Consider the following 12,943-nt stretch of genomic DNA (forward strand, 5'->3'; position numbering starts at 1 on the left):
ACCAACAGAAGGGATCATTGCGAACATTGAAGAACAGGCGAACCTTCATTATCAGAAAATTTATTTTAACCCTTCAGGGGAAGACCAATCAGCTCTGTTCCTTTAATCAGGTCAAGCAAATCCTGTGGAAAATTTCTGTTCCTATCACTATTTTGACAAGCATATCAAACATCAAAGTCTACTCCTAAAAATTTAATCGAATTGAATCCATCTAGTTATAGTCTGACTAAACACCCACAGCTGTAATTCATGGAAATTATAATAAAACTAATAACCATTTTATAAAATTGTTAAATATTTCAAACAGATAACAATTGAGTGAACAGGTCCACATGCCACGACAGGTGAATATGCCTTAAAGTTCTAACAGCAAAAAGTGAAAATGATTGAATAAGATACCAACCTCAAGAATAGCAATAACAGCATGGCTACTGGTAGGACTGTACAACATACGAACAACAGGGGCACCAATATCCATTGAAGAAATCTTGCTTCCAGTAAGTGCATCAAATTCTATGTAAACAAAGATCGCACATCAGATACATACTAAAACACAAAAAAGAGGGGGGCGAAAAGCAAGGAATAACCATAAGTAGACAGGAAAGAATTTGGTCATGCAAGCGTTAAGTACAGCGTCTTGCTCCTTTTTTTTCTTGTTTTCTTTTCAGTTGAAAAAAATCTACTTGCTCATTAGAACAAAGCGATATGTACATTAAAAAAAATTCAACTAAATGATAAACTAATCACCAAGGACCAACCAACAAGCATGATGCACCATTGATGGACAAAAAAATAGGCAAAGGAGAACTTAAAGAAGAATCTTACTGTCTTTTGAAAACTAGAATTAAACAATGCAAACAGGGAAGTGGGGAAGTGGGGAGCTCTATCAGTTATTCTTTATCCGTACGATGAAGCTCTCAAATATTTGCTCTCAAAGGTTTATTAGCAATCGTCATGCCAAGTAGATTGCATACCTTCAAGAGTTCATTATTGCTCCTAAAAACAAGGCTGGAAAAGAGAATCAAGTGGCCGATGCATTGACCCAGAAGATGCTAATGATGAATACCTTCACCACCCAAAGTACCAAACTTGAACATATCAAAGATGAGTATTAACTAGACGCTGATTCTCCAAAATCTTTGAAAAATTACAGCAAGGTGGCCATGACGATAAATATTCCTTGCATGATGGGTATTTATTCTTGGGTATGCGCCTTTGTATCGCAAATACATCCTTGAGACAGCACCTAGTGAGAGAGCAACATGGAGGTGGAATGGGAGGGTGCAGTCTTTAGTTGCTGATTTATTTAATTGAACTCGCTTACAGCATGATATTCAGCATATAATTCAAAGGTGTCGCACATGTCAGCTTGACAAAGGAGATAAACAGAATACAGGACTCTACACACCATTGCCCGTACCACATCCACCTTGGCTGCATATCAGTAGAAACTTTATCCTTGGCTTACCACCAACACGTGAGCACGACTCTATTTTTCTGGTGGTAGACATGTTCTCTATAACGACTTATTCTATACCTTGTCGGAAGACGTCTGATGCAAGCCATATTGCCAAGATATTCTTCAAGGAGACAGTAAGTATCCAAGGATTGCCAAAATCCATAGTCTCCGATCATTATGTGAATTTGTTCTATTGGAAGGGAAAAATGCTCTTAAGATGAACCTGTTCCCATGCAATAGTCAGGAATTCTTGATGATATCGAGCTGGAACAACCTGTTCTTCCAAAATACCTTGATTTAACGCCGAAGAATTTCCCGCCGCTACCATAGATAGTATTCATCTCTACTTCGTGATAAATAAAGCATTCGTACCTCTTTGGATCTCTCAAATATTTCATAAAATAGGCTTTCTAGGGACCCCCAATGACCAATCCTCTCATGAAACGCTAAAGATCCAATAAGTCCAACGTTGATTTCTTCACACGTGTCAATTGGGCAAATGAAGACAAATACTAAGTTAAAGTTCTCAAAGGCATTCCATCCCCAAAAGGACGGTCAAAACGGAACTGGTGAATCCAAGTCTCCATAATCTTCTTTGATATCTTGTTCGTGATCATGAGAAGACATGGCCTTTTATTCTTGATATTTCCAAGTTTGCATATAATAATTCCATCAACCACACTACCAGATGTGCACTTTTTGAGATAGTGCTTGGTCTTCAACCACGAAGACCCATTGAGATTTGGTACCACTACCCCCTAATGCACGAATTAGCATTGAGGTGGTTGAGTTCTTGCAGCACATTAAAGAGGTACATACAAATGTTCAACACCGAATTGCTATTTGCTATTAGCAATGAAGGCTATCAAACTCTTGCAAATCAGGATCGTCATTAAGTGGAGTTTCAACTGGATATGGTAATGGCTCAAATCAATCCTAAACATTTTCCTCTAGGTACCAACCTCAAGTTATACCCATGGAAGATGGGACCGTACAAAGTGCTAAAGCAAATTGGTCTAAATGCTTATATGTTGGAGTTGCCATTGGACATGAAGATAAGCAATGTTTTAAACATGGCTGACCTCACTCTATATGTGGGCCATCATAGCAATGAGGGTGATGTGGAGCATACACTATGGCTTCCTCAATTTGCAACCCCTACGGATGACGTAATTGAAGATGTCACATGGATAACAAGTTTACTACCATGTAGGGTGGTAAGGGGTACTATTTGTTTCTTGTCAAGTGGAAGGAAGAGTTAGAATATGTAGATGAGGAAGAATGAGATAAGAGTTGGAGAGGAAGAAGAAGAAGAAGAAGAAGAGGGAGGAGCGGAGGCAATGGTATGTGTGACTAGTGTGTTGTGAGTAAAGTCTCACTAACACCAATATATCTTTTACTAATATATTTACAAGATATTACATATACCTCCCTAAGGAGGGAAATTACACATACCTCCCTAAGGAGGAAAAGGAAAATAAAACATAATGTTAAATTACTAAACCACCCTTAGAGTAACATAACAACTATCTCTAACACTCCCCCTCAAGCTGGAGAATAAATATCATGCATTCCCAGCTTGGATAGTAGAGAATTGAACTAATGATGAAGAAGACCCTTTGTGAAGATATTAGCCAGCTGATCTCCAGTCCTCACAAAAGGTGTAAATATGTAACAATTGTCAATCTTTTCTTTAATGAAGTGTCTGTCCACCTCTATGTGCTTCGTCCTATCATGTTGCACAGGGTTGTGGGCTATACTTATGGTAGCCTTGTTGTCACAATAAAGCGTCATAGGAGCCTCAATATCAAAACTCAATTCTTGGACCAGCCTTCTCAACCAGAGAAGCTCACACTCCATGAGCCATGGCTCTAAATTCTACCTCTGCACTAGACTAAGCCACCACAGATTGCTTCTTACTCCGCCATATAACTAGGTTTCCACCTACAAATGTGCAATAGCCTGATGTAGATCTCCAATCAGAGACTGAGCCGGCCCAATCAGCATCAGTGAAGCATTCTATCCTTATGTAGTTATGCTTGGCAAAAGTAGTCATTTTCCTTGATATTCTTAATCTCAGATCTGTTCTCATCCTTGTTATTAATTTGTTTTGAACTACTCTAGTATTTGATCTGATGTTCTCTGAGAGTATCCTGATTAAGAATATCAGTCTCAGATTATAGGGTTTCAGAAATCAGAATAGAAGTAGATAATAAAGGGACTAATGGAATGATGAATTAGGTCTAGGCAGGTTCTGAAACTTGCTAACAGAATCTTCAATTTTCTGGACAGAACTGAGAAAAGAAATTAATTAAATTCCTGTTACAGTAGATCAGATCTGGAACACCTTGAGTGTGGAAGAAAAGAGAGAGATAACTAGAAGAGAACCTCTTGGGCTTCACACTGCAAAGAGTCAATTGGATCAAACACCAATTCCATCAGCCTTGATCAAACACTAGACAAATCTCCATGTAGAAGATAATAGCAACAGCCATTAATTTGTTTATCAAAATCATCTAAGCTTTAGGAGCCTCCTTTTGTTTATTTATAATGTTGATAGGGGACGGAATTACAAAATAGAAGGTTCCTCAAAAAGGAAACCAAATATTCTCCTAATACAATAATTACTAAAAACTGAAATTAGAAACTAGTTGAAAATAGAAACTAACTACTAATGACTAGACTCAATTAATAACTTGACTCCTAAGGAAACAAATTTAACTCAAATCAACCCAACTGAAAAGGAAACTAATGAAAAGGAAATAAATTAGTGAATCCCGTATGCAACCTTAGAACCCCTAGTTTAGGTCCATAAAAGTGGCCTATTACACTCAAAACACATAGGATCAAAGGCCCAACATGTATAGAACCCAACCCTAGGCCTATTCCTAATAAAATAAGCCTTTTTTGGTGATTAATCTGCGTCAAAATGTCTCTTGATAGTCAATCCCATACACTTGACTGTATCTTTTTGCCACCAGCCTTGCTTTGTACCTCTCAATAGTACCATACTACCATCAGACCGGTATTTGATTATATAGACCCACCTGCATCCAACTGGAGTTCTCCCCCTTGGAAGGTCAACCAATTCTCAGGTACAATTCTTTTCAAGGGCCATCATTTCCTCAACCATGGCTTACTTCCACTTAGGGTCAGACTGAGCTTCAGAAACATTCTTGGGAATAGAAGCAGATAAAAGACCAACAGTAAATGCAACACTTATAGGAGAGAGAGAGAGTCATAGGAAACAAATTGGGCTATAGGATTAGTACAAGCCCTCTTTCCCTTCCTAATAGCAATAGGAAAATCTAACTCTGATGGGGAAGGAAGGATATTACCTAACTGAGGTGGGTGGATCTCAGGAGTTGGATTCAAAGAGGACTCTTGGCAGGTCTTCTTGTTTTTCCTTGTGTACACAACAGTCACCTTTTTATTACCTAAACCTGAACCACCTCTTGAATGATCACCAAAATCAATAACATCCACCTCTTTATGTTTCCCAATGTCAAGCGTAAAAGGAGAGAAAGGCAATGGGGAAAGAAAAGGGATCTCATCAATAGCCTTTTCACTTCCATTATGCTCCCCCTAAAAAAGATGCTAAGGAGAGGCAAAAAAATGTGCAGACTCAAGGAAGATAACATCTTTAGAGAGAAGCTTTCATATAGAAGAAGGATGATAGTACTTGTATCCCTTAGTAGTGAAAGAGTAGCCAAGAAATATACATTTAAGTGCCTTGGGGTCAAGTTTAGTCTGAGAAGACTTATTAACGTGGACATAACAGGTACACCCAAACACTTTGGGGGGAACAGAAAAAGAAGAAGACTGAGGAGACAAGGTGTCTAAGGGAGTTTTGGAGCCAAGGAGTTGTGTTGGCATACGATTGATCAAATAAACAGTAGTAAGGAGAGCATCAGACCAAAAAGTTTGAGATTAAGGATCTTAGATTCTTAACGTATTTCCTGGGTACTGAAGTGTCTAGATCCAAGAAGGGCATAAATATATGCCAAAGGAAGTTTATTCTAAATCTCTTGAAAGAAACAGGAATGTTAGGTTGTAAGCCCGTAAGTTCTCCTATTGAGCAGAATCATTAGCTAGTTGAAGATGCTAGCCCTTCTCTTGTTGATGTAGGGAAACACAATAGGGATTACACACTCTACCCAAATTTTTCTTGAACCAAATAAAAAACAATTCCAGCAGCCAAACCAAGCAAACACTTCAAAAAAAAAATTCACACCATCTACCTTCTTCAAGGGTTAGGGTCATACATTCATATAAGAGCACAATATCCCTAAAAACCCATCATATCTCACAACCACATAGCAGTCGGAATCATCACAGTCACATTTCAGGATCAAAAAAGGACCAAAAACAAGGCAGGTGTGCCCTATGAGTAGCAGAAATTTGAGTTGTACAGCCTCAACTCAAGGAGGCTTGCAGCAAGACTAATAGGGATTAGAATACAACCTAGGGGCGATCCAAATGGGCCTGGTTTCAGCTCCAAAGCTGACCAGATGAGAGATAAAGAGAAAAAAAGGTCCAGGGCTGGCGGAGAGCTTACCTAGGCCTGGTTTTGCTTTTTGCAGCCTTCAAATGTCTCTTTCTTCAAAGGAAAAACTCCCCTTGGTGTCCCTATGCTCTCCTTGCATGCCTCTCTCAAAGTTTCTTCAAGCTTCTCACATTAAAGTCCCTTTCCTTAGAACCCCTTTGTAACCTAGGGTTCTAAAGAGAAGAGAAGAAGGGAGGAGACTAGAAACTTGATTCTCAAACCAACCTTATATGCTCTAATACCAAGTTAGAATATGTAGATGAGGAAGAAGGGGAGGAGGCGATGGTATGTGTGAATAGTGTGTTGTGAGTAAAGTCTCACTAACACCAATATATCCTTTATTAATATATTTACAAGATATTACACACACCTCCCTAAGGAGGGAAATTACACATACTTCCCTAAGGAGGGAAAGGAAAATAAAACATAATGTCAAATTACTAAACTACCCTTAGAGTAACATTACAACTATCTCTAACAGGAAGACCCATCAAAGATAGCATATGATTCCATGCCGATGACTTTCAACATCTTGATCTGGACCTCTACGAGCACTACATTTCATTCCTCCATTCGTTGGAGACGAATGATTTTAAGAGGGGGGAGATGATGTAGATTATCCCATGCATAGACTAAAATATCGCAAGAGGAAGAATCAGAACCAGCACTGATCTGGTTCAGCTTTGGTCCAGCCAGCTCAAGCTAATTGAGCCAACCTGAGCTTCTAGAAGAATAAAATTCCTTCCTACCTATTTCAGTTTTGACCTTATTTTTATCTCTTTGTGAGACTTAGTTTTATTCTGTTTCACTTTTATGTGTTTTCTTAGTGAACAAGTATTTGATTCAGTTATTTGTCTAGAAGTTTCTTTTTGTCTTTCTTCTTGGCCAAGGAAGACAAAGATTTGTTTTCTTACAGTTTCCTTTTTTGTAACTTTCCTATTTGGATTCATAGGCCACAACTATAAATTGGCCATCGATTGTAAGTTTCTTCTACATTTGAATTGTTAAATTCAAGAAGCTCTTGCTTGCCGATTTTTCTAAGAAAGACCAGTTTCAAGAGCTAATATAGTTGTGGGTGAAAGGCCCAAGGCTGAGAGAGCCTATCCCGTTGATTCCTTTGTTCTCTCTTCTTCTCTTTTCTTTTTTCGTTATTTGTTCTGAGTGTTAAGTCTGAGACCTGGTAGAACTATTCCACAAGCTATCGGTTTCAGTTGCTGTTCAAAGACCTGAAAACACAATATCTGCGCTATCAAGCTCTATGTCTATGCTCCCAAAAGCTTGCTCATGGTTTATGCCTCCAAATAATATGGTTGCTTTACATTGTGATGGGGTCCCTCTCACAAGTCCGAGCTTCTTATGGAGGCATAATCAGGGACAGGAAGGGGGTTCCTATTATGGCTTATACTGGTCTTGGGGAGAAGACTAATATGTTATGGCTGGAACTTCTTGCTATTCTTAGAGGAATTACTTTATGCATAGATATCAACATGATAGAGATCTCAATTCGGTCAGATTCCAAATTGGCTATAGATATTCTAAGTGGAGAAATTGAGGGGCCATGGGAAACTAGAGCTATCAAAGGCAAGATTTTACACATCTCTAATACCCTGTTTAGAAAGGAGTTCAAGCATGTATGGAGGGAGGTTAATAAACCTGCTGATTACCTAGCTTCTATGGCTACATCTCAGGTGGAGACTATTATTCAGCCTCATGGTTTTCATGATGAGCTAAAAAATTTAGTGATGGAGGATTCAATTTTCAAGATTTACTACAGATTGTAATTTGTTTCTTTATTTCTCCTAGGTTTCTCTAGTAACGCAGGGGTTGTCCTGCTTTGTTCCCTAGGGGCTTCTCCTTCTCTCTTTTGGTCAGTCCAAAGATGGAGATAGAGGCTGCCTTTTTCTGTATATTTTCTCTTCTTTAATACATACAAATTACTTATCGAATAAAAAAAAAAAAAAGCTCTATTTTGGAGGATTTTCTGGGCAGGAATTGAGCCACCAGATCTCTCCAACCCATGGTCAGCTTCAGCCAAGCTTTTGGGGTTTTGTTAGGCCCCAAAAGGGACACTCAACCAGGAGTTCAGGACCTCTTAAGGTCTGTGCTGGGAGTTATACAATTTCTCCTATTTCAGCCCTAATTTTGCCCTAAAATCAAGAAGCTTCATATCTCTGAGATTCTCCATCAGTTGCAGCAGATCTTTTGGGGTTTTATTGGACCTCCTAAGACCCCCCTTTGATCCTAATCTCAGACTCATCTGAGGCCAGGCTGTGAGTCCTAAGTTATTTTCTCTTTGACCTAATTTCAAGGTTTATTCTCAGTTGCACTTTTTGTTAGATCTGAATCTGCTTCTTAGCTATTGTTTGGATCCTATTGTTGTTATATTGGAGTTGATTACATCTGTAATCAGCTTGACATTGCTTTCGTATATAAAATAGTGCCCACATCACCTAGTAACCCAACAACCATGAAGGAATTGACAAATTCATCAAAGTCATTACCATTTCCATTATTACATGGCTTATATTATAATATAACATATATAGAATATATTACATTATATATATATATATATATTATATAAAATATACTAAATTATGAATAATATAATACATGATAGTGTTATAAATAATATATTATTATATGTTATATACTATATTATATATATATATATATATAAAATACTGTATCTTATAATATAATACATACTATAATATGATTATGACATGATATAAATAATATAAAAAGGAAGGCTTTAGCTATAATCCTATTATATATTATGAATAATATAATACATAATATATTCTTCACTTAGGCATACCAAACCTAATTTCTTCCGAATCTCTCCCTCCTTCCCTCCCTCCACCTTTGCTCTTCTCTGCATCTCCCTTCCCCCCTCCTCCTCTCTCCCTCTCCCTTCGCCTTCTCCCCCTCTCTCCTCTTCTCCTCTTCTCCTCTTCTCCCTCCCTCCCTCCCCCCCTTCCCCCCTTCCCCCCTTCCCCCACCCTTCTTCCTCTTCTTCTTCTCTCGCCCTCTCCCTTCTTCTCCCACGCTTGCCAGAGTCGGTCACTGGAGCAGGGTTTGAGGTCAGTTATCTCAATTGGTGTCGAGGCTGTTGTAACCACTCAGCTCATCTTCCCTCCAACTACCTGCCCTATTGTGCCTATTGATGACTTGGTGTTGTCCCCTTCTGGGCTAGCTGCTTCACGGTTGCCGTCTAGCCAAGCTTGCTGTCCTTTGGACGTTGTCCTGTCAAGCTTGTTATCCTACCTTTCGAATTGGTCTTTAGGCTCGTTTGGTCTATCCATTGGCTCATCTGCTCCTCCGGTTCTACCTCTCAGTTAGCTACTCCCCATGCCTGCAGCCCTTTTGGACACCACTCTCGCCAAGGCTGTTGTCCTGTTGATCATCTCCCCTTCTGGATGCCGGGCTCGCTTGGTCTGTCTACCTGCTCACAGCTTCGGCCTTCACCCTTGCTACCTGCCTACCCTGGGGGGCCTATCGGTCGTTGAGAACCTACCTTTCAATATATTGGTTCGCCTCTTCGACACCATCCCGTTTTGCCGTTCTTGGTCGGCAGCCACTCTGCCATTGCCCTCAGAAAGGCTAGCACCTTTTCGCCTTGGAGACTCCTCTCATTAGGCCAGTTGACTACTTGGCCGAGGCCCTTCATAAGGCCAGCGCTCCTTTATCATGGTTGCCTCTACACCAGCGGTGCTCCTTTGTCTTGGCGGTTGGGAAATGTTATGTTCAGATGTTAGGGTTAGGGATTCTGGTTCCCTTCCAAATTCGGACTGATTTTCCCTCCTCAGGTTGGGCATCAGGGCTGGCCTATTGAAGTTTGTTGAGGGCACGTGGGCCCTATTTGATGCCCTTTTCGGCTTTTGTATCCCCTTTGAGGCTATTTTTCCCTCCCCCTTCTTTTAATGCCTTTTATAGTTCACCCAAAAAAAAAAAAAAACCAAGCGATTAATTTTTGTAGATATGGCCTATTACATAATTGGTCATTCATAAATAGGCTATAAATATAAATACAAACTATGCCAAAGAGAGCCTAAATTGGATCACCTGGGAATGTTGCATGTGTTATCATAAATCAATAAGAAACAAAATTCTCATTAGTAGCTTACGATTAGTCCCCTGAATTGAGAGGTCCTTATCATAATAGTTACGCATTATGAAGTTTGGCGCACCAACGATTGATGTCACTATGACCATATATCAATGTATGGAATTCATAATGTTTCACCATGAACAAAAGATATGCTCGACACATAATCCACTTCCCTCGGATATGCTTGACACATAATCCGCTTGCCCCTGAGAGATCATAAAAAGAGATTGTATATGATTGGACAAAAATCGGGATCCGGTGGCATGTTTGTAAATTGTTTAGAAAGTGTTTTTTAAATTAATATTATTTTATTAAATATTTTTAGAAATATTTTATGGTCCAATCATTGACTAAAATCTCTATATATGAATTTGTGATAGACAAAGGTACAATAGTAATTAATTCGCATACCTTAAAGTCTTGTTATGTGATAATTGTTAAGTGGAGGGACCTAAGCATATTTAACTACTGCTTTAGGAGATATCAAAGTCAATATCTACCCAAGGTGTATGTATTGGTAAAATATCATTGATTCAGAATCAAATATAGTATACATTAATATACTTTAGGTAGATTTTTTAATGGGATCATGCCTCTTCCTTACTTTTAACAACCTTGGATTGTATTTAGTAGCTTTATCTTGATAAGAGAGAGAGAGAGAAAGAGAGAGAGAGAGAGAAGGGTAGTTACCATTTATCAAGGTTAGGAAACCAATTAGATAGAATTTACTAATTGAGAGAATCAATGGTAGTTATCCTATACCAAGGTAATCAATTAGTAAAGAGACAGTTAGGAAACAGATTTAATGGGATTTACTAAGAGAATCAAGGACAGTTATCCTATATCAAGGTAATCAATTAGGAAACAAAATTGTGGGATTTACTAATTGAAAAGATGAAAGGAAGGAAGCAAAATACAAAGTCTCCTCTCCCCAACTTCCTAAGGCTCTAGTCTCTGTCTCTTGTTGATACTGTCCTCTCTACCTTCATTATTTTGAGCCTAGTAATGAGAGCCCCCTAGGTTGTGGAACCTTAGAGTGTTGAAGGAGATCGTCTCCTCGTCGTCGTGCAAGCAATGTCCATGTGGTCTATTTGTAAAGTCATTGTGTTGCTAGGTAGAAAAATAGCTAAATTCTGAATGAGGCATTGCATTTGAAGAGATATAGCCAACTTCTAATTGGTCATAAAAGTATTCAAAGAGAGATTTTGCAGATAAGTGGGAAGAAATTCACACTTGCTCAATCCATTTCCATAAATCTTGACACATCAATGCGAACAAAAGTTCTTAGATCCATGAAGATATAGAACATATAAGCTATCATGCTTGCATATCCATCATGAGTCTCCGACAATTACTCGTGATAACTCCTCTAGAATCTTCTCCTCTTCATCCATGACATAGTAGACCAAAAGATCTTAGTTGCACCCAAGTAAGTTTCACAATACCCTTTACCACCTCTCCAAAAAAGTATTCTCAAGCAAATTATCAATGAAAGGAAGCTGCTATAGAAGAGTAACTAATATTATAAGTTAATTTCCTGGCAGGTATAGATTGCCCAACCAAAGCACGACCGCAATTAAGCACATATTTGGTCCCATTCCTGGGATGAATTGGTGGTGTGATCTAAGGTTCCTCTGCATTTTATCATGGCATAACGATTCCAAACAAGCAAGTAAAGCTCGAAACTGAATCTACAAATCTGTATGAAACAGACACAATAGAGGAATCCTACCAATTATGTAGCCTCCGATGGCTGCAGTTATGAATGCCTGACTGGGATGAAATGCAGCGGCATGAGGCTGCATAGGTTTGAGTCCCCGACCAACATGACGGAGATCCAAATGTTGAACGGCGGTCCACTCCATCGCTACTCCTCGATTTCCACCGCAATAGTTCTACTTTCAATGATCTGAAAATTCCAATTAGAACATAACGATAAATGTGAAATGCTTCTCAAAGTAGACTCCATCTAATATATCAGAGAGAGAAAGAGAAGTGGATTTGCCATTGCTTGTCGACATTGGTGAGGGAAAAAATGAAATCCGAAATGTGTTTTTAACTTACTGAGCTGGTGTGAAGAGTTCAGCTGTAGTAGCAATGGAAAAAGCTCGAAACTTTATGATTGGGAGACGGCATTTCAGAGGAAATGTCAATCCGAGCAGCGAAGAAGGGAAATGAAACACTCTCTTGGGGGACTTGGCCTTGGTTAGTTGCGCGGGGAGGGGGCGCATCGTTAGGTAAGGAATTGAAAACGGTTTCTCTTCCCTCCGAAATATTTGCAGGGAAAAAAGATTTGCACAACGCTTGCCCAAAAACAGCAATTGCACTCCTCCTCTCCCGGATCCCAAGTAACCACTGCCCAGGGGCGTTGGAGGGAACCTACCCCATAATTTTAGATTCTCAGATTTGTATATTTGTTTGGGAGAGGGTTTCCACGCTGCCCATATGAGGGAGGAATCTGTACACCATGTGACGTCTAAAAAAAAATATTATCCACTTGAGGCTTTTTTTTTTTGGGTAATTTACAATGCCACCCCTTGGAGAATGCCAATATTTTAAGGACACCCCCCTCTTTCACCAAATTAAACTCGGACCCCTTGCCGTCAGTCAATGTTAAGTGATGCTATGAAATGACATTTTGGCCCTCTATTCACCCTTATCTCTTTTATCACTCTCTCCTTTGTTCCTTCTCTCCCTCCCTGCGACCTGTGATTCCAACAAAGAGAAGGTGTCTTTATGTTGAATCACCACTCTATACGGCCTTCATACCAAGAGAAATGAGTCAACTTACATGGAAATTACCAGAAAGATTATCCACCTCCGA

The 12,943-nt window shown here is 39.2% G+C and overlaps 1 protein-coding gene across 3 annotated transcripts in view; it reads right to left on the reverse strand.

The window, feature by feature from the left end:
- Positions 1-12,499, reverse strand: part of LOC122069057 — a 134,664-nt gene extending 122,165 nt beyond the window's left edge. For all 3 annotated transcript variants that reach the window (XM_042632993.1, XM_042632992.1, XM_042632995.1), the window contains exons 1-3: positions 12,184-12,499; positions 11,852-12,028; positions 404-513 (exon numbers count right to left, since the gene is read on the reverse strand). In XM_042632993.1, coding sequence (XP_042488927.1) covers positions 404-513; positions 11,852-11,984 — 243 coding nt within the window. In that variant the 5' untranslated portion in view covers positions 11,985-12,028; positions 12,184-12,499. The remainder of the gene's footprint in view (positions 1-403; positions 514-11,851; positions 12,029-12,183) is intronic.
- Positions 12,500-12,943: the final 444 nt, after the last annotated feature.

The sequence above is a fragment of the Macadamia integrifolia genome, unplaced genomic scaffold, assembly GCF_013358625.1.
Source record: "Macadamia integrifolia cultivar HAES 741 unplaced genomic scaffold, SCU_Mint_v3 scaffold527, whole genome shotgun sequence".
In the NCBI taxonomy this organism is placed as follows: Eukaryota; Viridiplantae; Streptophyta; class Magnoliopsida; order Proteales; family Proteaceae; genus Macadamia; species Macadamia integrifolia.